The sequence below is a fragment of the Idiotropiscis lumnitzeri genome, chromosome 13 (genome assembly GCF_059441095.1).
Source record: "Idiotropiscis lumnitzeri isolate Australia: NSW breed Sydney's pygmy pipehorse chromosome 13, RoL_Ilum_1.0, whole genome shotgun sequence".
In the NCBI taxonomy this organism is placed as follows: domain Eukaryota; kingdom Metazoa; phylum Chordata; class Actinopteri; order Syngnathiformes; family Syngnathidae; genus Idiotropiscis; species Idiotropiscis lumnitzeri.
This window is the reverse complement of record NC_142403.1, coordinates 14816419-14841221: the sequence shown is the minus strand read 5'-3', so window position 1 is coordinate 14841221 and position 24803 is coordinate 14816419. Positions and strand designations below refer to the sequence as shown.

Here is a 24803-nt window from a genome sequence, read left to right as displayed (position 1 = left end):
CAGGGGGCCACAATTTTTCATCAGGGCTATTGGGGGTGGGCACATATTTACCACGCACTTCTTAATCAGATATATGACAAAAATACAACTTCACAATATCCACAAAATACGTGCTCACGTACAAAACACGTGCTTTTAATATATAGCATTTTTTCAGAATATATTTTCAATGCATGTATAAATCCTAACCTAACAACAAATGGTCGGAAGCAGACAACAAAATAATCACAAACTGTCATTTTTTTTCCAGTACAAAAAACTATCTTGCATACAAATTACCATTTAAAGAATGGCACAACAGTAAAGCAATAATTAATTTTGTGTATTTTTTTCATAATTTAATAATAATAATATTCAAAATCCACCCAAAATTATGAGGCTTATTTTTTTTGTAGTGCAACTAAGACACACCTGCCATCTACTGGTGAGTGGTGATATTACAACTTAAAACCTCTGATGTACATTTTCTACGAAAAGCCGCTCCTCCCAAAAACAAAACAAAGAATAAAAAAATAAGGTATTTGCTTTTAATTATTGAAAAAAAAAAATCAATGAATAAGCACGGTAGCTACAGTCGATTATATTCGCAGTTTCAGCACCCACAAATTTGCATATTCACTGATTTTCCCAAAAAAGGAGACATTTTTCAAAAAAATCCTGTTATTTTTCTAGATTTTCTGTCAATCAGGAACGTCCAATGATGCTTATATATAATTGCAAACACCATTGACGGTATAATGAATAGCGGTGACATCACCATTTAAGCAATGGATATTGAACGCAAATCACAGAGCAACAGATGTAAACAGATAATATAACAACAGGTGTATATTCTTTATCCTCTGCAAAGAGTGACTAATAACTGTGTATGTCGGGATTATACTACCCTGCAGTGGCGCATACGCCAGACGGAGCAGCACAACGTCCATTCAATTGCAGCAAACACTGTTGAATTGGTTAAATTCTATTGAATTATGTCATTATGTAAAATAGAATAACCGCCAGACCGCCTGTCAATCACTCTCCTCCGAGTCGTATTTGAAGTCCTGCATGATCTCGCTGAGCGCCTCTTGGGTCTTGATGATCCTGAACATTCCAAGCACACAAGAATCTCACATATGATTAGCGAGTCGCGTCGTAACCATGGCAACGGCGACCAAGCTTACTCGTGTTTAAGATGCTGGATTTTTTCCCCGCAGGCATCCTGGTCTTCTGGGTGGTCCTGAGCCCGCTGCCGGGCCAGCTGCAGCTGAGCTGTCTGAACGCAAAATAAAACGAAACTCCGGTCTGTCGAGGTTCGAGTCCGAAAAAGTACACGTGATATTTTTGATACTTAAATAATGATGATAAAAAAAGTTATTGTTCGCCAAACAGTGCAGTGGCCAATTTCACAAAACAAGAAAATAAATATTGTTTATTTAGCAATAAACTATTCTTCTTAATGGATTTTTTAACTGTAAGTTAAAAATGACATGGTAAATTTTGGTATTTAGCGAACAACTGAACTATACTTAGGCGGTGATTCTTTGGACAACCACTAGAGGGTGCCTGTGCACCACCAGTGATGAAGTACAATAATAATAATAATAATAATAATAATAATAATAATGCCTTTATTAGTCCCACAATGGGGAAATTCGAGATTCAAACCCAGGCCTCCTGGGGAGACTGGGTCCTGAACGCGGCGCCTTAGACCACTCGGCCATCCTGGCAGCCAATAAAAAATGTAACTTACGAGGATAGATGGGTGCAAAACATACATACCAAATGTTTCCTTCCTGTGATGATAAATTGAACATACTTATCTAAATTACACATTTTATGAATGAAAAAAAAATGATATATAAGTGGGGGAATAGCGCAACTCAATTGGAAGAAGCAAGTCAGTACCCAATCAGGATATCATTTGCATACGAAAAGACAATAATAGCTACCAGTGGGAAGAAGTTGTATTTCTTTGTGAATGTAACACTGTGTTGAGTAGTGTATTTTGTAAAGTTCTGCCCTCTTGTGGTGATTCTGAAAATTAACTAAAATTATTATGAGCACTAATATTAAACAAAAATGTGTGGCTTTTATGAAGTACTGGTGAATTTAAATTATTGTCTACATTGTGAATCCTTTATTGGCATTTTTGTTGGGTGTTACTATACTGTGCAAAACAAGCATATTTATTTAGGGTTTCATTTTTCAAGCAAATTTATTAGTCTTTATTAGTTTGTATTTTTTCTAAAATGCTTTGTTTTATTTGAGTTTTTATCAGATTTGGTTATTTTTTTGGTTGAAACCTTGGTAAAAATGCTTTGACATACCAGTTGGAGCTTGTGCTTCTCCTTGCACTGCAGCTTGTCAATGTGATCGGCGAGGTCGATCCGATCCAAGTGGAGCTGGAACTTGTCCTTGATTTCCAGAACTTCCTTGGAGATGCCGCTGAAGGCCAACGTGATTTGGTGCACTAGCTGCTTGTAGTGCTCAAAGTCATAATGGGGACCCGTCCTCAGGTAGGCCTCATGACCGCTGCAAACATGGGAAGTGATAGTTTCACTTAATTGGGTCGAAAATAAGGATTTGTGGATGACAAATAATGTATCTTTCTTCATTTGTCTATACCAAAAGACATTAAGTGACAGGCAGAACAATTAAATGTGGTTCTATTTCAGGCTTCCCCAACCTTTTAATGAGACAAGAAACATATTTTACTTAAAAAGAAAAATGAGAAAACGTATAGCGCGGATATAAAAAGTTTACACACCCCTGCTCAAATGCCAGGCTGTTGTGAGATTTAAAAAAAAAAAAACGAGACCAAGATAAATAATTAACATCTGAATGTTTTGTGCTGCTAACGCTGACTGCCCTCCACCTTGCCTAAATCCGCGTGAAGAAAAACTCAGGCCATGCTTCAAGAACAATAGCAGCAGTACACACAAACATACTCCTCAAAGAGTCGATAGGTCTCCAGACGCTCTGACTGCAGCTGGTAAAACCTTTGGATCAGCGCTTTGAAATCAGTGGAAACCTTCAAAAAACAAACCAAAAAAAAATATTAGAACTAAAATGTTATTTTAAAAATGAAAGGCACTGGTGGGAAGTAAAGTACCAATACTTTATTTATCACTTCAAAAGATTTTTAATATAAATGATTTTTCAGACATCTGTATGTTACACTTTTTTTCTGAGCACCACCAGTCGTTGTTTTTTTCTTTTTTACTCAATGAAATACATTAGAGAGTATGTACTTTTTTTATTTCACTCTTAAACCATTACTTTTACCAGTCATTTCTTATACACAGCTCAGTACTTCAGTAAATAAACTCAACAGCACACTAGTGAATTAGCTTAGCTGCACACGTGTATCGCTGCAAAATTATCTAAAGATCACAATGAGAAGTTCTTACCATTTGAACCAATTGAGAAAGAAACTTTGTTGGCAACAATAATGATACAATAACGTCACATTAATTCTAACGCCGACAATCACGTTGTTTCGTTTTGAGTCGAGTCATTTGACTTGTAGAGGCACATTTCCGCGTGGAAATGACGTCACGCTTGTTTTATTTTGAGTGGCCTTCATAATAATAGTAATAAAAAAAAACAATCTGACAATATTTAATCGTCCTTCCATGTATTTGACCATATAACGCACCAGAAATACTTATGAGTTCATTAAATAACTACTGTCAATATGAACGTTGTTTTTTTCCAGTTCCAGACGAGAGACTTGGCAGAGCTGGAAATGATGTCATGCAAATGTTGGTCGAATGACCTTCAAAATAAAAGCAACTCGGACATGAACGAAAATCTCCCCTTTTAATTTTCCCCCCCGTAAAACCCGTTGTGAATACATATACACGAATTTATAACGAAGACACAACGATTATCCTTAAAATTTGCTGCTCGTGTTTTTTTTTCTTAGTTTCACCCCACACACTTGTCGGCGTATCCACTTGATTCTACATCATGATAACGACAGTGGTTGGGTATACTAAATTGCGTGTTGTTTACCAAAAATTTACTTAAAACCTTTGTTAAAATATAATAAAATATATTAACTTTATATATTATTATACCAATCCGTATTTGTTTTTCTTCAATAAAGACGTATAAAAAATACTCTTTAACTTACGGGTGTGAAAGGTGACATTCAATCATGTCTGCAGAAGTACAGTTGATGATGATGTCACACATTAGTTGCATGGGGGTGGAGGAGAGGTGTCGGTTAAAGCTCCTCGTCTGCATCCGGGGCACTGCCCGTGAATCGCGTCGCGTTCAATTCAGCACCACACCGGGCTGAACAGCGACACGAGGAATGTCGGTGGTCGACTGACCGACGTACGCGGCCGGGGGTCGGCTGTCGGCGCCGTGTAAGAGCAGCCTCAGCATCCGATGCCCCACGTCCGACCTCCGGCATCCCGTGACATGCCAGCCCGGGCGAGGAAGGGGAAGCTCCGGGCAGGAGGGGAGCAAGCGCGTGGCTCACCGGAGAGGCAGCCCTCGCGGTGAGCGCCGCCTGGATCTGGTGGCGGTGGTCCCGGCGGCAGTGGCTGGTCGCCATGGGCTGCATCCAGAGCATCGCCTGCAACAAGCCGCGCGTCCGCAGGGAGAACGTGGTGGTGTGCGAACTGGTGGCCACCATCGACCACCGCCCCACGGCCGTGGAGGAGGACTCGGCCATCGTCCTGCGCTACAAGACGCCCTATTTCAAAGCGTCGGCCCGGGTTGTCATGCCGCCCATCCCGCGCAACGAAACCTGGATGGTGGGCTGGATCCAGGCGTGCACCCACATGGAGTTCTACAACACCTACGGGGACGTCGGCATGTGAGTGGGGTGGAGGGGAAATTGACCCTATTATTTTCCTTTTTTTTTTTTTAAATCATGGGTGTATTTTTTTATTTTGGGTCTAATTGAAAAAAAAAAGAACTTTTGTATCTTACTAAATGTATCCGTAACGACTTATTTGAGGTTTTGTAATTATTTTGTCTTAATATTTATCATTTTGGTTTATTGTTTCTGTAATGTATCTATTTATTTAGGGTGGTCAGTTTTTTGTGGCATTTTTCTCAAAATATTAGTTACATTTTGTATTTTTACTCATTTTTTTTATACCAAATTTTTTAGCATATTGTGTAAGTTTCTTCCAATATCTAATAGCCTTTCCATTTTTTTTCATTCATTTATATTTATATTAATTTATTTTTCCAAGTTATTTTCACATTCTTCCATCACATTTTTCATGTTCATATTTTTTAGTTTCTGAAAAAAAAAAGCACTTAAAAAGTCGATTAAATATTCTCATCAACAACCTCCCCATAATTCCTGGCTCCAGTTTACGCTAAGATATCTAACTATTAAGCATTGGATCAACTGGAAGCCGCCAACAGGAGCGCCCTAGAAATAATTCAGTGGGTTGATGCAACAAATAGCGATGCTCGCATGCCACTTCCTGTTGACTGTACGGCCAATTGCAGGGCACATTCAAAATAACAAGCTTTCACACTTTCATTCACACCTCACACAATTCAGTCTTCAATGAAGCTCAATTGCATTGGAATTTGGAATTACAAATCACAGTAACAAGAACACAATGTGTGGGCGTGCTTCTGAATGCGGGAGTCTCACCTGCTGCGTGCACAAATGTTCCTCTTGATGCACAACAATGGATGACTTTATCTAAAAGATCAGCGCTCACGCAGACACTCGGCGTAAGGTGTTTGATTCACGTAAATCCAAACTTTTTTTTTTTTTACCTAAAATGTTTTGATTTTCTTGGAATTTTCCAAGATTTACAGTAGTGAAATCCTTGAAGGACTCCATGTGACTGCTGTCGCCCCCCCCACAGGTCAAGTTGGGAGTTGCCCGAGCTGCGTGAAGGCCTGGTGCGGGCCATCAGCGACTCGGACGGCGTCAGCTACCCGTGGTACGGCAACACCACCGAGACGGTCACCCTTGTGGGCCCCACTTCCAAGCCATCACGCTTCACCGTCAGCATGAACGACAACTTCTACCCCAGCGTCACCTGGGCCGTGCCGGTGAGTCGATCTGACGAGCCCTCACTGACTGACATCAAGCGGGACCAAAGCTTCACCACCTGGCTTGTGGCGCTCAACGCCAACTCCGCGGAGAAGATCTTGCTGCGTGCCATCAAGTGGCGTATGAGGGTTGACATCGCAGTGGACCCGGCCCGGCCTCTGGGCTCCCGGGCACGGCTGGTGGGCCGGGTGCACCAGGAACAGCCGCGGGTTCTGAGCCACGTGGAGCCTATCCCGGTTAACGCTATGGGGAGGCCCAATGCCAATGACGCCCAAGTGCTCATGTGGAGACCCAAAAGGGGGCCACCAGTTGTCGTCATACCGCCCAAGTAGAGCTCATCGCAGGAAGCCCGTTGAGCGTTTAGTCCATATTATTGACATCCATGTGCAAGTATGCCTTCATTCCGACCTTTTAAGATAATTCAACGTATTAGTAGAATAAATAGGGATGGGTGAGTAAGGACACTAGGTATCGCCACGGGGCCGGTACAAGCCTTATTTCAAGGTATTGAGTACTCGATGCCGATACCAGCTACAGATACTTAAGGCAAAAAAATAAAGTCTTCCTGGGCAGTAGTTGGTGCCGTTTGACACAACTATAAATCATCAAGTGTGTCAGAAAAACAGGAAAGTTCACAATTATCTGTCATTGTGTTAATTGAAATTTCACAACTGCTAGTGGTATTGGTACTTGGTATTGGTATTGATGAGTAATCAACAGTGATTACTCATACTGGTATCGGTCTGAAAAAAAAAATGGTTCCACTTTTGGCCAACTAGTACGCAATTAAACCTTACTTGTAAATTATTGAGCGGCAGTAGTAACATGGCTAGTAATACTAGCCTCCTGGATCCGACTAGTAGCACCAAAATGCTCAAACAGCTTTCCATAAAACAGTTTGAGCATTTTTTACATATTCTTAATATTCGGATTAAGGTCCATGTACTAGTACATGCTTTAACCTGAGTGGTAAGACAATATTGCACTAGTAGAACATTGAAGGTATACCAGTATAGCAATTTTGTCTTTCCAATAATCTTTTCCCACTACTAGTGCCACTTTTGGCCAACTCGTATGCAATTCAACCTTACAAGAACACTACTAGGTGGCAGTAGTAAGACTACTTGGCCCCACAAGTAGACATGCGTCATGCACTAGTACCCTTAAGGACTCCTCTCCTCTGTGCACCAAAATGCCGAATCAGTTTTCCGCAAAAATATTTATTCCACAGCCTTGCTCTCTATCTTAACTTTTATGTACTAGTACACTCTTTCACCTCAAGAGTAAGACAATTAGGCATACCAGTAGAACAAGGACATAGTAGTAGAACAATTCAGTTTTTTTCCCTACCACTACTACTACCACCACTTTTGTCCAACTAGTACACAATTCAACCTTACTAGTTAACTGGTGGGCACTAGTATCCTACTGAATCCTACTAGTTGCATCATAGTGGCCACATGTAGTTTTACCTTACTAGTAACGTGTAGTTGTCGTACTTGAGATATGATCTTAAGCTAGATAAAGAAGAAATGCTCAAATGGCTTTCAATAGTCCAGACTGGTTTCCTTTTGTTTTTTTGCGGGGTGGGGGTACAACCGCCTTAACTCCCCGAGCTGCCTTGGATGATCCAGAAAGCAGAAAAGACCTCTACCGCACTTCAGCACAACTGAGCAACCATCCATCCATTTTCTATGGTCGCGTATGAAATAGAACCGATTCCCGGACTGGACCAAGATTAATCAAGCTTCTATTAAGTAAGCCTTAAAGATGACACTGGGAGGTTCTGCACTATACAGACGACAACGCCAGGACAAAGGTGTTCCGTCAAAGCCAATAAAACAGACTGAATGAGCGCGTCAATCTCGATACATTTTGATGAGTACTTTTCAACGTGTGAAGGTTGTGTGTTTTCTACAATGGAGCTTTGTTACACGAGACTGCCTCAAACGTTGCTCAAAGGACACAGCGTGGACTTCTTATATGATTGTATTCTTATTTACAGCCAGGGAGTCCTCTGTTTACGACAGTCTTTTCTTCTGAACCAACAAATATCGTTATTTGAAGTCGCAATGTATGTATGCTTACGCTGTACTGACATCATAAATATTTGTAGGAAAAACAGCATTTTAGGTTAGCTAATTTAGCATTTTAATTAGTATTTTGATTTGCCAATTATCTTACCCAATTTAGCTAATTTGGCATTTTTAAGCTAATGCAGCATTTTTTTAGGTAAAGTGACATTTTATTTTAGCTAATTTATCATTTTTTTGCTAGCTACTTTTAATTTCTTTTTTAGTTAATTCAGCATTTTTTGGTTATCATCTCACACAGCTACGGGATAATATTTTGGGAAAATGTAAAAACCTGCTTATAGCAGCAAATATTTTTTTCTTGCTAATTTAGCATTTCATCTTTTAATTTTTAGCATTTTAAGTCAGCTAATGTAACATTTTCTGAGCTAATTTAGCATTTTCTGTTCGCCAGGCGTACCAGCGCCCTCTGGTGGCCGGCTGTCACTGGCCTCCTCGAAACATTTACTTAAGGTTTGGAATCATCAATTTTTTTTTTCCAGACTTCTACTTAAGTATAGAGTGTGAGTACTTTTACTACCTGACGAAAAGCGCATGCTCCCTAAATCTAAAACAATCCAAAACTAGTAAAATACAGCGGTGTAACTTAACCGAGCGTGCCTTCTTGGGCCACGTTATGACGTATCTTCATTCTCACGCCACTGCGCAAATAAGTAAACGAAGAACCCCCTGGGTGTATATTTTTCGAAACGATTGCGATGACCACTTTTGAGAAGTTTGATTCTGGTCTTGAGAGGATGTTATGACGACGAGTCAGGAATGACTGAAAGATTTTCATGTTTACACTGAGAAAAGAATACCTCGATGGGTGATTGTATTTTGAGGGCCTCAGCTAGTGAAGGCTGCTAAATATGACATTTACTTGCAGTTATGATTTAGTTTTTGTAAATGACATTCACAATGGGGGTGAAATCAAATTGAGTGTATTATATTTAACGTTTGTACAAATTCAGTATATTAGAGTCTTTAAAAGATGATTATTAGTTTTGATCCAATTACTTGAATAATATAGGGATAACCAATAGTATACACAATTTTATTAACAATAAATTAATATTAATAATGATTGCATTTTTTTAAAGGAAGAAAAACGTTTCATGTTACGAGAATGAAGCTTGTTTTTGTTTTTTTAAAGGAAAAATGTCATCTTTACCAGAAGACATATTTTGATGGAATATAGATTCGTAATAGTGCAAGAAGTGGGTCATAATATGATAATATTACACCTCTTTTTCTGGAAAATCTCTGAAATAAAATGCGCATTTTGTACTGGGAAAAAAAACAATATATTCTTGACAAAGATGCTTTTTGGTCTCACTAACTGGAATACATAATGCACCTTTTGTAAAAAATAATGATCATAATAATTTAATATAATACTAATGAAGGTGTACATTTGAACTTTTTTGGTCTTCAATGACGCAACATAATTTATTATTTTGCGGGCCCTCAAGCTATCGCTTGGGGACGCCAATGATTTAAAATGACTTGACGATTTCAAGTGACGGTTCACTGTATCGGCATTACGTCGTGTTACAAATGAAGCACATCAAACTACAATTCTCTCAAACTGTCTGGCGTGAGCATGCAGTGCTTCGAAGTTCATTAAAACAAATGCCAAACACATTCAAGAGTCAATTTCTTCTTGTTGACAAATTTTTAAGAGATCCCAGAAAGTTGGTTTAAATTGACTTTGGATATGTACGACTTTAAAGAAGTGTATTTCAGGCTCGCTTGTAAAACGAGAACAGCAACATGTTCAACAATTATTGTGTGGATTACTGTAACCTGGACGACTGACAATATATACGTAAAAAAAACAACATTTTAGCAAAAATATAGGCCTATTTTTATTGATTCTGTGGCAGGGATTTGGCAAATTTACAACTTAATTTTTTTTTAAAGTGGAGAGACTCTGAAGAAAAGTTTTGCGATGACTATATTTCTGTATTGCAAAAGTTTTTTTTTTTCTTTTTTGGGCTGGGTTGCAGCATAATGAAAGATGACCGGGATGAGGCGCACCCCGAAACAGCACAAGCAGTCGGACAAGCTTTCCCACTTTATAAAAAGATTCTCTTAAGAGTAATTCAGACATCATTGTAAGCACACCGACAGAACAAAACAAGAATAATCATAACAGTCAAATCATACAAGTAATTGAAGCTTTTCAAAATAAAACCTCATAAATCTCTGATCAGCATAAAAAAAAAGGGGGGGGGGTGACCACATTTTCAACCCGACATTAACCACAATAAATTACATGAGCCAAAGGAATTGTCATTTAAATCTACTTAGATTAATTTATGTCATTATTTCAAAGGCGTCATTATTTACATCCACTGTAACCGACTTAGTATCTTAGTAACAACTTCAGGTAATGGCTCTCAAGTGTTTCTTAAGTGCCATGTTGAGCAAATATGGCCATTGGTTGCCTGGCAACAAGGCAAAATGGCCGCTTCAATGCCCATAACATTTTCCAGCACCAGCGTTTACCTTGCGACTCCATCCAGCTCTGGGAGATACTGAGACTCGCACGACTGAAAGCCAATTCAGAAAACAAGTCAATTTGCGGACTCAAATTTCACAATATCGGGCTTTTGGGTGAAATTGCATACATCAACAACGCTCTTTTAGCAGTAATTTAGGCAAACAAAATTAAAAATAAAATACAGAAACTTATAACCAGATCGGTTTCTAGAAAGTTCACTTTGGTTTTTCCTCCTTTGCTTCTGAACGTCGTTAGCTGTTGTGTGTGTAAAAGCTTTTAGTTGCTGTGTATTTACTTGTGTGAAGGAAATGCGTTTCAGAGCTTAGAGGAGGAAATTTCACTCAAAAGCCCATCATTCCGAACCTTTTCTGAATAAAGTGGAACCTCGGTTTTTGGGATTAAAAGAGAAATTTATGAAAATGAAAGTCATGTTTCGCATGGGAAATTACGTTAAATCAATTAGTCTGTTCCAAACGGCCCAAATTATCCGGAAAAAAACATTTGTTGGAGGATAAGTACGATAGTTTAACATACAGATATCGTTCGGTCATATTGCGTAAAAAGAGTTGCAAGCTTATGTGAAGAAGTCATGCAATAAAAACTGACAGTGGTCTCCTCGGCAGCACTCCGGCAAGTTGGGCGTAACAAATCCTTCAAAATAAAAGCAGTTTCACCACGCATTCTCTGGCCCCACTGTGGCTTGCTTAGCAGTCACGCAAAATAATTTTGAGTCGACTGCGATATGAAGCCACAATGGGGCCGAACAAAGCACGGGGAAACTCTGCTATCATACTGGGGTGCTTTTATTTTGAAGGCCGGACTTTTGACAGGTTGCAAAAGTTGCCTGTCAAGCAGACCAAAGGGGGCTGTTATTATTTTTGAGGCAATTTATCTTACACCTTGTCATCTGTTGAAGCCTTTTTCCGAAACTTACAAAATGATTTGGATCAACTCGTGGGATAACAGCGCAACGATTCCAGGAATGTCCAAGTTTTTTTTTTTTTTAAATACAAAAACAGAGTTGATGAACAAAAACTAGGTTGTAAACCCAATCGTACAAAAACTGAGGTTCCACTCGAATGTATGTCCTATGACGTAACTTGGAAGCCGTTCCCAGTACGTTCCCACATGATGACATTATTGCGACAGACGGCGTGATTATGCAAAATTTGTGATTTTCTTCTCCCAGCTGAGGCACTTAAGGTGTAGCCAGCAATCACGCTTGACCATTTTTTTTTTTTTTTTTTACTTCTTCCTATATCCCCTCACTTCCCCCTTGACTTCATTTTGGTCCTACAGGGCCCGCATTCGTGTCAGTCTCACGCCCTGCTGGGGTTGGAGGGTTTCTTGCCTTTGTAGCCGTAGAGGAACGTGGCGCCGATGACAAGGGCGGCTCCCAGGAAGAAGAAGCTGCGGACGACAGGGACAAAAGATGGCCAATTGTTTGAAGGATTACAATTTCCATTTCGGATTATGTTCAACTCATTCACTGCCGCTTGTACCTGGTGGGGTCAAAGTCCTGGAGCCAAAAGTAGGATATGAGCGTGGAGAGGATAATGGAGAGCGATGTCGCAAAGCCTTTGAGGATGTTGTCGGCGTACTTGATGACCGCCGCGATGACCAGACCACCAAGTGCCTGGCGGAAAACAAACACACGTGCACACATGGACGGAATCGGGTCGGAGGCAGTCAGCAGCCAAACGAGACTGACCTGCAGCGTGACCACGGTGCATGTGACGGCGTTATAACCCTGGAACATTCCTAAATCCATCACTTTGTCTCCGTCAAAGCTTAGCATCCCCACAAAGCTGAACACCAGGCAGAACATCCCTAAAATGTACAAAATGCATTGGAGGTTTAAGGCTCCGTCATTTATTATCATTATTATTACACGTTTATTAAACAAAATAAATCAAATAAAAAAATCAAGTTGTTGAATGACGTAAAATAGTTCAATTCAATGATCTCATTTCAATTGTATTTTACTGTTAATGATTAATTTAATCATTTCATTAAATATATTGCTCATGTCATTGTATTATTTGCAAGGGAAGAAAAGCTGCCATAGATTAAATCAGAAGCGCACACCCAAACTAACGGACTGACCGAGCTGGATGTTACGGATCCAGACGCTCTGTTTGCTCTCCTTCAGGATCTTCTCAAAGTAAACGCCGGCAAAGCCACTGGAGCAGCAAGCCACCAGAACGGCCATGACGCCCACAAACTGTGAGCCTGCCGATGTTGACGCCTTCTCCGCCACCACCGAGGAATCTGAGGGCCACTGCAGATAGAAGACAAATGCATTTGTAAGATATCCTAGGACGAGCTGGAGACAGAGCCACTATTTTCTAGAAATCACGAGTTCACACTGATTCGGGTGTTAATGATTTCAAAAGCAACGACTGTATTTTTCCAAATCGTTGAGCATCACCGGAAATGGAGAAAGTTGTCAACCTACCTGCACGAGAGCCACTCCGGCCATGAGGATGAGCAAGGAGAGCCACTGGTAGACGCCCAACCGGCGTCCCAGCATAAACACGGAGAAAACAGCCGTGGTCAGGATCTTCAGCTGGTATGTGAGCTGGCGGATGGAAGGAAGGGAAGAAGCGGCCAAAGTGAGCGGAGAGGCCAAGAGCGGAGCGGCTTTGTGGACGTACCTGGTAGGTGGCGGCATCCAGGTTGGATAGAGCGACATAGAGCAGGTTGTTCTGCAGGGTGTAGATGCCCGAGGGGACGGCCAACTTCAGGGTTTCCATGGGCTTGTGGGCGATCTCCTGGCGGAGAACGCTGTTGAACGCTCGCACGCTGTAACCTGAGGCGGGACAGTGCAGCAAGGTTTTCAATTAGTTAGAATATTTTTATGTTGTGTCTGCTTTCCCTCTCCTCTAGCCTTATTGGAAGTATGATAATAATGTCCGTCAATTATTTGAGGATTTCCGCAGGTAGGGTTAAATGGCGGTTGTCCATAATACGGCGTTTCGGGATGAGGCAAATAGTGAAAAGTGGCGACCCCAAGTGGACGCAAATCATAGGTGCATTGGCAGGATTTTTTGTCCTGAGGTTTTAAACTTTTTCAGTGTTTCAGTTTTCGTTCTTGGTTTCAGCCAAGACGTTTCATTTCAATGCATCCCTAATTATCGGGGTTGTGCAGTGGTGGGCGGAAAAGAGCTTCTTTGCTGACCTAACATAACCAAAAATCAAGGAATCAGTATCAACTCAAATTTCCCCATTGTGGGACTAATAAAGGACATCTTTATCTTTTTATCTTTATCAAATTACGATACATTTTTTTGGTTTCCCCCCCCCCCCAAGATTATACATGATAATTTTATTTTCAAAATTATTCTTCACATTCATGTTATATTATATCACAGTGTTGTATTTTGAGGGGAGAGTTTTTATCCAATCAGAATTTAGCTAGCTTGTGTTGCCAGAAAGATTTCATGATACGCCTTCAGAATGAACCGTGCTGGCGTTTGTGCTGCGTGAGTGAGCGGGCTCTTATAGTTGATAGACAGTTGCGATAGCCAATCAGATCGCGAGTTGGTGACAGTAAGGAATTCTCGCAGGCCTTACGAAGACGAATTGAGTCCTGTGATTCAATTTTGACTTGTGAGAGGGCAGCGGTATGCAGAATCAACAAATCCACACTAGACAGACTTACTCTGCGACCGTTAGGAAATCCCAAATATATTTGTGTTTTTTTTTTTTTAACCCACAATGGGTTTGTGGATAGCATTTCCTCCCAAGTATGTGTAAAGTTTGGCTTTGTGTATTTACACAGAACATAATGAGTCCGTCTGTTTACTCACTGTGGTCTTTGAAGACGAGCACCAGACAGATGACGATCTTCATGACCTCGGCCACCACTACGGCAGAGGAGGCCAGGTACCGCGGTCCCTCCGCCTGCAGAGTTCGGGAGTAGCGCATGATGAGCACCAGGGACGTGGTCTGGAACACCAGCACGGCCAGAGAGAGGTACTTGAGCCGGGATGAAGCCATGCCAGCCACTCAGTGAGGAGCCTGACGATAGAGGTCAATGGTCAATTCAGTTTATTATTTTAGTGTTTCTATGTCTATCCTTACATTCAAAACCACGCAGAAACTTAACATACAGTATATGTTAACTCCATTCTAGATAGGACATCCTCACTAATAACTACACGATTTACTCTTGGCTCAGTTCCACCATATGAGGTGGAGAAAAACTGTAGGGTGCTGGTTAACTCTAGAAACAAGTGTACTGCCAATGCTTATGTTGAGGAGCTGTTGTATCAATAAGTTGCCCGCCCCAAGACGATCAGACCAATCCCAATGAAAGATTACAAAGAAATAAGTATGATGCATAGTTTTAAGCCATGCGCTTGCAATAGATAGTCTTACTTTCATTAATAAAAACAACGCGTCACACATTGGACTGTTTGCTGGCCAATCGATTTCAGAGCGTTTATTCCACTTATGGCTTGGGTTTAACGCGTTAAGCAAATGGAATTTGGAATATAAAAAGTCGCGCTTTTGAGGAGAAAACAGTTTGACATCTCTGGAATACAGGAAGGTATTCTTATTCGTAAGTGATTCTACAAAGGATGACTTCAAAAAATTAAAGCTAAGGCAAACAATGAAATTGCATCTCACTTCTCGTCCGCCCTGACACAGCTACAAATGTTGCTTTCGTTTCGTTCCTTCTTTCATTTACGTCCTGTCGTCCGTCAAGCGGTCCTGGACATCCACCATCCGCGGGGACTCGCGCATTATGACGTACGCAGCATCTTCAAATGGCAGTTTAATTTAAACAAGCTATGCCAACACGGGAAGAGTGGGCTGAACGTTTGAGATCGCTACATATTGTTAAAAAAACAAAAACCGTCATTTCCGTGTGTCTTTCTTCTTCGTTACGTACTCGGTTGGATTGGTGCTTTTTTTGTTAGACTGCCACCCACAGGCCAGTTACCAAACTGCACCATACAATTTGCTTGGCATCCTCAACCCGACTTTAATTATCAAGCACTTGAAAATAATCGTTTCATCCGATTTGCAGTCCACGCAGAAGAAAACAGTCACACAATCAGTCGAAAGCCTGGATTAAGTGTTTTAAGAAGAAAGTGATTTCTCACTCAAATAAATATAAACGATCTGATTTGAAATTAAAGAATGGACTAAAGGAGCAAAGGAGGAACGAATAAAGAAAAAAAGAAAAAAGATGGGAATCAAGGAACCAAGGAAAAATGAATGAAGGAAGTATGAAAATAATGAATGATAGGAAAGATGGAAGGGGGGGTAAATAAGGATGGAATGAAGGAAGGAAACGGGTTCATCACCACTCGGAGAGTTTTCCTAACCCCGGTCTTGAAACCCAAATTTACGGCCAAGTCCCAAATTATTCACTTGTGGTATTAATAATTCGGACTGCATATATAAATAAAATAAAACAACACACAAACATCTTTGATGATCCAGGCTTTAATTGAGAAGAAAAACTTTTTTTAACGTCACCGGAAATGGAAACTTTGGTTGATCTTTTTCAACAACAGTCTGAACTCTAGCTTAACCAAACATGTCCGCGACTACTTCATATGGTCTAAGAAAAGAAACATGTATATACACAGACTTTATAAACACAACTTTTGCCTGCTATACGTGCAGAAATATCAACTGTCTTTCGTGGAAATTCAAACCATGACTTGCTTGATTTTATTGTCAATCGCGACCGTTGTTTTGGATGCACAATGGTAGGCAAAAGCCATTTAAGCAGTTATTTCATATTCTTAACCTTAATGTCCAGATACTACTACACTCTTTGTCTTCACTCCTAAAACAATTAAGCAGAATGATGGCCTTACGAGTAACATTGTGTCCGCTTTTGAATGATGTTTCGACACACTGGTTGAACATGTTACAAGAGAGGCAAAACTACCAGTAAAATATTGATCCTGCTACTAGTGTGCAGGAGAATTCTGATGTGTGACAGTAAGAGTTGGGACTAGTAGTTTAACTAGTGTATTTGTGTAGTTTACTCGTTAGACTTAATAAGACCAAAAGTGGAGAAAAACATTACTAGTAGGACGCCGTCATTCTACGAGTGTGCGGAATCATTTGGACTAGTACCTTCAGATGATTATCAAGGTCAAGGAATAAATGCTCAAATGGCTTTTCATAAAGAAAAGCACTTGCAGTCACAAAATACTTTGATTGACCTCTAGACTTGGCTTATGCATCATGACAACTAAAACAGACAGACAATGATTGTAACTAAGCAAAAAAACAAAAAAAGGTTACATCGTTTCGGAGAAGAAATGAAAAAAGAGGCAGTTTTTAAAAAAAAAAATCATAATCATTCAACAAGTGCGCGCTGTATTCATATAAAAAAGTAAAAAAAAAAAAAAAAGTAAAAAAAAATCTTTGCCAAGTAAAATCTCAGACTTTACAAGCAGAATGTGCTGTGCGTCCATGTATGTTTCAAAACACCGACAAGAAAAAAGACAAAACGTCCATGGAGCTTTGCGACTATGATTGTTGTTTTTGTAACATAAACTGCCAACATGCAACATGTAAAAGCTTCAGATGGTCTCATGAGTAACAAACAGGCGATCAGTCCCACACGCTTGGCCAAAAGAAGAGTGGTTTCAACATGAACACACATCATGGCATAAATATAAGAGCACTGGCAGAAAAGATTGATGCATAACATCCCCGCTCCCCATCGCAATGTCCATCTCGGTGCATGTGATTGGAAAATACCAACAAAAAGTTGATTGCCAAATGAAACTTGTGTGGGTTTGGTTGATCTACGTGGAGTTTTTGGTATACAGTGGTGCCTTGACATATCCATTTCTATATCCTCGTTCATATCATATGAATGTTCCGCTTTGAAGGCAACTGGCCTCGTCAGTGACGTCAGGAGATGGAGTCTGGCCGGCCGGTTAGTCTGTGTGAGCGTCTGGGCGTGAGTCGTGGCTTGCAGCAGCTACTAGTGAGTGTTCTCATTTTGTATTTGGGGTAAACTGCTGACTTTATCGCATCAGAAGCCAGCTTGTAACGTTAATTTTTTTTGCCTTGCGACACAAAGCAAAACAAAATAAAAAAAAAACACTAAGTTAAGGCACCACTGTTTTTGATTTCTAGCTCAGGAGATTTAAGGAACTATACACAAGTTTTCTTAAGTGCAAAGAGAGACTGCTCTAACATACGATGGGAACAAAGGAAGTGACTACACGTCAACGTGGAAGCGCATAGAACCCCCCCCCCCCCCCCCCCCCCAAGAGTCATTCTTTGGCTGCTTGGCCGCACGCCTGCCCGCCTATGCAAACACCTGCCTGCTCCCCAGGGCAGGCGGCTGCTGGGACGCCTGCTGCTGTGCCGGCTGCGCCTGCGGCTGCAGCTGCGCCTGCTCGGGAATGTGCGTGTGGCGGGCGGAGGGCAGCGCGTGGTGGCCGTTCCCCAGTGGAGTGGGGCTGGTCGTGACGTCGGACCAGTCCGAGTTGGAGTGCGGCGAAGATGACGACCAAGGGTCCGGGGATTCGGGCGAGGGCGTGAGATAGGGGTGCTCGCTGGGAGGATGCGGCGGATGGCCGGGGGTGGTGCCCTCGGAGCCGGCGGGGGTGAAGCTGTGATGGGAGGGCGGTGTGGGGTACTTATCCACCGGGTTCTGCATGGGCGGATATGAAGGCAGCGGCCCACCGTGGGTGACGGTGTGGGGGTGCTGCATGGGGTGGGGAAGCCCGATGCTCATCTGCTCAGGCATCTGGTAAATCAAGCCCTGGCTGCAGCGGAGGTGGCCGGATCCTGGTTGGGCATTCTGCGGCTGGGCCTGAGTCACCTGAACGTGGCCCTGCTGGGACTGCTTCAGCATGCCTTGGCCTCCGCCGGGTGGCATCATTTGGAAGGTGACGATGGGAGGCAGCTGCTCCCGACTCATGGTGACGTTCATGGGGGACAGCATGGGGCCCCCCTGGCCGTGGTGTTGGGCCATACCACGGTGTGTTCCCCCCATGGGGTGCGGCACCAGGCCGAACATGTGGCCGCCATAGGCGTGCTTGGTCATGCCCACCCAGGCCTGCTGCTGTTGCTGGCCCAGCATGTGACTGACGGGGGGCAGCATGGGCCTGGTTGCAGGACTACTCATGAGTGGTGGCGAGTTGGCGGTGCTGGTGGCCGCACCGGACGCGTCGCCCGCGTATGAGTGCGGCGACTCCAGGGAGTCGACGGGTGACATGGTAACGGAGCTTTCGGGAAGTCCTCCAGCTGTCTTGACACCGTTTACGCCACCCCCGCCGCCACCCGCTGGCGGGCCCTCCCCTCCGGCGGGCTTCTTTCTTCTCTTGGCCTTCATGTCTTTGGGCTCCTTAGCTCCTCCGCCGACACCTCCCATCTTGGCGCCGCCCCTCCGGCTCTTTTTCCCCTGGGGGCCGGGACGCATGCCGATGAAGGCGGCTCCGTTGGCCCCGCACATCACCGAGGAGTTTCCGCCGATGTGATTGGCTCCGTTGTGGGGGCTGTGAACCAAATTGTACTGGTCAAGCAGGCGCACTATGTCGTGGTGCATTCTTTCTTGAGCCGTGTCTCTGGGGAGACGATCCAGGTGGTCGGTGATGTCGCGGTTTGAGTAGTGGTCAAGGAGCACTTGAGCCGCCTCAAAGCTACCTTCTCTAGCTGCCAGGAACAGCGGAGTCTCCTCCTGAATGAAATAGTTCATCAAGGCGTCAGGTTGACTTGTCCACATTAAAAAAAAAATGTTTAACACATCGAGTGGTGTCTTGACTTACGTTTGATTCATGACATGACGAGGCTTGAATTCATATGGCATTAATTTAATGACGTGAAAATTGGTAGGTGCTGAGTGTTTAGCATGAGTAGACCCACAAAAAAAGCCTCAAGGAAAACACACAAAGATTTTGGGTCATTTTACTTCATTCCAGGATTTTTTTTGGGGCAGGCAGGAATTACTTAACGTTATTTCAATGTATTTGAATGGGTAAAATTGAAGTAAATTGAGTTACAATTTTGGTGACCGAGCAAATTAAACCCTTAAGTCAAGGTACCACTTTTTATGGTTGTACACCTAAATGAAGACAACAGAACCATATTTGAACTGACCTTATTGTCCTGCATGTCACGGTTGGCTCCGTTCTTCAAGAGCACAAGCGTGGCCTCCACGTTGTTAACTGCTGCAGCCCAGTGAAGAGCGGACTTGCCTAAAATGACAGAATCATTACAAAAAAGTTAACCCAGACCTACTAGGGATGGGTCCGTAACGATACGATTGGGCCAAAACCAATATTCGCCTTATTTTAAGGTATCGGGTACTGTGGAGGTTGCCGATACTAGTCACCGATACTTCAAGCAAAAAAACATAAATAAATGACTAATTCCTGATCATCAGTAGTTGGCGCTATACTTATATTATACATACATATACATATATATATTGGTGAATCATCATCTGCGTCAGAAACAAAAGTCTTTGTTCACTGTGTGTTGTCATCGTGTTACATGAAATATTATCTTATTGGTACTCGGTGGTATTGAACATAACTACTGATAATAATATAATAGTTTGACTGGATATTTGCGATTTGTTTCTCAGAGACTTTCATGTGGCATCTTGAAGCCAAGGAAATATGTTGAAGTGAGAAAAGAAGGCGTATCTATTCGACAAGCTAAAGCCGTCTTGACGGCTTGACTTTTGCCTTACTGACCATGATCATCGACTGCATTGATGTCAGCATGGCAGTGGATCAGTTCTTCCACCATGCCCTCCACAGCCAACCTGGCTGCCAGTACGAGTGGAGTGGTGCCATCATTCATTTTGGCGTCCAGATCTGTTGCACGATTGCGAATGAGAATCTATGAGGAAGAAAATATGCACGGAGAGAAAAGTGATCACTGAGTTCATGTCGCTTAGCAATTTAATAAAGACCTTTTCGTTTTCGACTGACATTTCACATGAGGAAAACTGTGACGTCATGTCCACGAAGGATGATGTTGAAGTCACTCACCTGGAAGACTCCCTGCGCGTCCGCCGCCACAGCGGCATGCAGAGGGGTTCTGCCCATGTTGTCGTGGGCGTTAGGATCAGCGCCGGCGTCCAGCAGCCTCTTGGCAGCGTCCGCCCTGGCGTAGCGGGCAGCCAGGTGGAGGGCCGTTTCTCCCGTGCGGTCCGTCTGAGCCATGAGCGAAGCGCCCTGTGCGATCAGGTCACATATAACACTCGGCCCCGGTTCATCGCCTCCGCTCTCTTCTTCCTCATCGCCGGGGAACGAGCAGTCGGGGCCTCCGCCGTTGCGCAGTGAAGCCAACATCAGCGGGGTGAAGCCATCTGGAAGAGGAGAAATATCAGAAATCAACATTAGTAGGAAGTAAGAAACAAAAAAAGCCTGTAGACTTAAAGACTTCTTGTGTTCTTACCAGGTCCTTTGACGTTGACATCCAGGCAGTCTGTATCCACGTCAGCTTGTGGCGGGGTTAGGATGACGTCAGCGGCCTTGCGATGTTGGAGGGTCCATTCCCTTCGATCAACCCCTGCGTCCGAAGTCATCAGCAAGGGCTTGTCCTCATTCTACCAAAAGGTGACGTGAAGTTGGAGTGTACATCGCAACCACCATGTTTGTCAGCGTATCTCCTCTTGTACTCACCCTTGGAATCTTAGCCGCAACCTCATCTTCCATCCACCTCTGGCCCTGACGTCCATCCATCATGGCTCCATCCTGGGTCTTGAAATTTCTGATGAAAGCATAGAAGTGTCGCCGTCAGGCAGCAGGTTAAGAAGAAGGAAATACTAAACCACGGCTGGATTTACACGACGTATAATTTCTCCTGGATCAGCACTTCTCAATTGTTCTCATCCCAGGACCGATATATTCCTATTGTTGCCACTTTTAAAAGAAGGTAAGAAAAAACGAAACTGTTGTTCAGATGTAGCTTTTGAAAAACGATGTATATCATAACATTGCAAAGTGCCTTTCACAATGAACACTGTTCAAATGAAATATCACAACTGCAAAAATATATAATTTTCGTGATTTCCGCCACACCCTTCGATTTGCAATGCAAATGCCTTGGGCATAAAAGCTTGTCCAGGTCTGATATTGTGTAAATCCAACATAAGAACTACACCAATAATTGCAGTTATCACTCCTCATTCAGCTCCACTCACTTCATGTCAAAGTCATCTTGACCAACAGGTTCTCTCCTCTTGTCATTCTTATTGGCCGAAAAGCCATCGGGCAGCCACAACAGGCCATGTTTATTTTTCCTCTTGACCGCCAGCATCCCCAACACCACAATGAGCAGAATGATGACAAAAGCAACGCCGATCACGTACATGGGAAACGTGGGCGGCTTGTTCACCGTCAGGTCACCTGGGGGTTAAACGGGAGCAGTGTGACGAGAGTGTAGGCTCTTGTTGACGAGAGCGGACAACAGCTTGACTTACTGTTAACAGAGACGAGAGGATAAGGCAGGTCGGCCTTGATGTGCGCCGCTGCGATAAAGGAAGCAGCTTCGTTGGTGTTTGAGAAACAGTCTTCGGATTTCTGGGAACATTCCCGGTTATCAATTTGTAGGTGGACCACAGAACTGACAAAAAAAAAATATTACACACAATTAATGCTGAGGAGTTTTAGAAAGTACTCGGTCTATGAGATTCTCCTTACCCTATAACCTCTCTCTCCATCTCACGCTTGCTTTTGCCCCTTTGTAAGAGGCGCCCGTGCCCATCCTCCGGCCCGTAGTATGGGTACACCATGGGTTCCTTGTTCTCATCCAGCTTCACCTTCAGGTTGGTGTGTAGCAGGGCTCCCAAGGACCGCAAGAAACCACGCAAGTCCTCAATCAGCTCCTTAGGCTGAAGTCGAACCACGATAACCAGCGTGCCCTCGATCACTTTGGCTGGAGTGTCGGTGGCGCAGTCCAGGCCGTCCCAGCCGCAGGCCTCCGTGTTGCAGCTCCAGTCACACACGAGGTTACCGTAGTGGTCTGGACAGTACTTGTCATACCTGAAAAATTTGTAGTTGGATGTTAAAGCGCTTAGGTCTTGTTCGATTTGACTATCCAGGTTTGTGGCATGAAGTTTGTAATTAACGCCACATATAAAGTAGCCATTTGTTTTAATTTCTTTTTTTGTATTTTATTATTACTCTATTTTATTTTAACAAAGAGCACATTGTAAAACAATCTGAAAAATCAAAATGACATTAATCTGTTCCAGCTCCACATTGTGCTCCTTCTATTGTATGCGCCGTAACCATGACAGAGATGGGGTCGCATGCCAAAAGAGTAATATTAATCTCATATTAGCAGTAACATTAGTCATTAGGCCCAAAGTGAACTTCCATTTCTTAAATTAAAATCAAAATGTAATTCTTCTTCATGGTCTCTGTTGTGCAGAGCGGGCTTCATACATGGTCTGTTTTTTACTCATTTTGCTATCTTGTCCGTTTAATAATAGCATAATGTGACCGAGACAATTACCATCTTGACATATGTCAAGAGTCCGATGTAACGGAGAGAAGCTGGTCATTTTTCAAAATAAAATATTTTTTCGGCCTCAAATAATAAATAAACCGGAAGTACTGCAGTCCCGGGCAGCGGCCCAGTGTTTGGGTCCACTGCGGTAAGCCATGAAAGGTCTCTTGCAAAAACTAACAATATTACATGAAATTGCTCCTTTGTCCAAAAATTTATAAAAATGTATTCGGGTAGAAAAACTTTAAAAAAAAACTTTCATGTACAAGTGAAAAAGAAACATTTTTCCCAAAATCTATGCTTAAACCCAGTTTTCCATTTCATTTTGTATTCAGCAGGCCAAAAGATGCAATTTGATATATTTTTTTCAAATCAATGGAAGGCGTGACATACTTGCAGGTGCTGGGCGCATGTTCCTGGCACTCAAAGCTATCAAAGAGGCAGCCAGGGTTGTCGCACTCCTTGTCGCAACGTCCGTTCTTAAAGTAATCCCAGCAAGGAACACTGGCGGTGCAGTTAACCCAAGGCTGCTTCCAGTTGAGCGAGCAGTCTCCGCCGTCCCATTGACACTCGTGGTTGTTACACTGCGTGTCGCACACTTTATCCCCCGACTGATGCTCACACTGGAGATACGGGCAGGAAGGTCTGCGTGGCACGGACACTTTGTTCTCGCAGTAGCGTCCGGAAAAGTGCGTGGGGCAGCGGCAGATGTACAGATACGGGTTGGAAGGGTCGTTAATGCAGGTTCCGCCGTTTTGGCAAGGCGTCGGGCATGTCTGCTTGCTCTCGCAGTGCGGCCCGCTAAAGCCTGGTTGGCACTGGCAATAGAGCTGGCCCACGGGTGACTCCACGCAGTTGCCACCATTCTGGCAGTGGAGCTTGGCACAGCTGTAGCCTTCCAGATCACTGCAGTTGAATCCAGCGAAGCCCTAAAAAAAAATGTAAAAAACAAAAAAAGTTTAGACATGTTTTGTAAAGTTGTCGTCAAAGCTTTGCGATGGCACGTCTAGGAAAGGACATTTTATTATTATTTGCAAGATGCCCAAAAATAATTTACTACTTGTCTACCATACCTCTGCCATGATTTGGCCCTCTGAAGCAAGCATGAGAATTAAAGAAGGGGACGAGGTTAGTTAAGAGAAAAACAAGCATTAAGTGATAAAAGTGCAATATGAGGAAAAAAGTGTGGGAAATAATAATAAATGAAGTGTTTTGAATAAAGAAAAGATAACACTGTTTTGGATGAAAAAAATACAATCTAATAAATAAATGAAAAGAAATAAAACTGGTTTGGTTTAATTTTTAACTTGTTTGATCCACAAAAAATAGCCCAGAGCTCATCCCTGGATTAAAAAGGAAAAACTACCACTTGATGGTTCTGCTGAAGAACTGACATGGGCAAACTTACAGGAGGACAAGAACAGGTATAGCCATGGACGGAGCTCATGTTCATGGCGCAGACGCCGCTGTTATGGCACGGCTTGGACAGACACAAATCTACCATGGACTCACAGTGGCGACCTTAGGAAAGAGAAGACACATCAGAGGAAAAATGAATGCAGCAAAAACAGTACAGTGAACACCTGCATATTCACCTTTAGCAATTTACAAATTTATGTACATACATTTACGCACATGTATATGACATTACTCTAGTGCATTTTTCATCAATTAGGTATTTGCGTTATTTTCACATCTCTAAAAAGCACAACAGAGATCAGCGACTGGCGCT

At 42.6% G+C, this 24803-nt stretch overlaps 4 protein-coding genes across 4 annotated transcripts in view; 1 reads left to right on the top strand and 3 right to left on the bottom strand.

Moving 5' to 3' along the window:
- Window positions 1-98: 98 nt before the first annotated feature.
- Window positions 99-3540, bottom strand: rex1bd (required for excision 1-B domain containing). The gene is made up of 5 exons (XM_088313319.1): window positions 3396-3540; window positions 2934-3016; window positions 2313-2517; window positions 1167-1258; window positions 99-1086 (listed from the first exon to the last, which is right to left on the bottom strand). Exons 1-5 carry the CDS (start codon window positions 3396-3398, stop codon window positions 1014-1016), a joined length of 456 nt encoding a protein of 151 aa, XP_088169445.1. The 5' UTR covers window positions 3399-3540; the 3' UTR covers window positions 99-1013.
- Window positions 3541-4265: 725 nt separating this feature from the next.
- fam78bb (family with sequence similarity 78 member Bb) lies at window positions 4266-7452 on the top strand. The gene is made up of 2 exons (XM_088313270.1): window positions 4266-4816; window positions 5838-7452. Exons 1-2 carry the CDS (start codon window positions 4551-4553, stop codon window positions 6358-6360), a joined length of 789 nt encoding a protein of 262 aa, XP_088169396.1. The 5' UTR covers window positions 4266-4550; the 3' UTR covers window positions 6361-7452.
- A 2715-nt stretch (window positions 7453-10167) lies between these two features.
- On the bottom strand, window positions 10168-15482 carry slc35a3a (solute carrier family 35 member A3a). Its single transcript, XM_088313949.1, has 8 exons — window positions 15245-15482; window positions 14422-14632; window positions 13267-13421; window positions 13068-13190; window positions 12716-12890; window positions 12321-12439; window positions 12112-12245; window positions 10168-12019 (listed from the first exon to the last, which is right to left on the bottom strand). The coding sequence occupies exons 2-8, from the start codon at window positions 14609-14611 to the stop codon at window positions 11929-11931; spliced, it is 987 nt and encodes a 328-aa protein (XP_088170075.1). The 5' UTR covers window positions 14612-14632; window positions 15245-15482; the 3' UTR covers window positions 10168-11928.
- A 2389-nt stretch (window positions 15483-17871) lies between these two features.
- notch2 (notch receptor 2) overlaps window positions 17872-24803 on the bottom strand; it is a 46465-nt gene continuing 39533 nt past the window's right edge. The window contains exons 25-35 of the mRNA XM_088313068.1: window positions 24480-24592; window positions 23465-24000; window positions 22261-22602; window positions 22041-22183; window positions 21762-21966; window positions 21241-21328; window positions 21014-21164; window positions 20605-20924; window positions 20305-20452; window positions 19703-19800; window positions 17872-19283 (exon numbers count right to left, since the gene is read on the bottom strand). Of these exons, the coding sequence (XP_088169194.1) occupies window positions 17907-19283; window positions 19703-19800; window positions 20305-20452; window positions 20605-20924; window positions 21014-21164; window positions 21241-21328; window positions 21762-21966; window positions 22041-22183; window positions 22261-22602; window positions 23465-24000; window positions 24480-24592 (3521 nt within the window). The 3' untranslated portion in view covers window positions 17872-17906. The remainder of the gene's footprint in view (window positions 19284-19702; window positions 19801-20304; window positions 20453-20604; window positions 20925-21013; window positions 21165-21240; window positions 21329-21761; window positions 21967-22040; window positions 22184-22260; window positions 22603-23464; window positions 24001-24479; window positions 24593-24803) is intronic.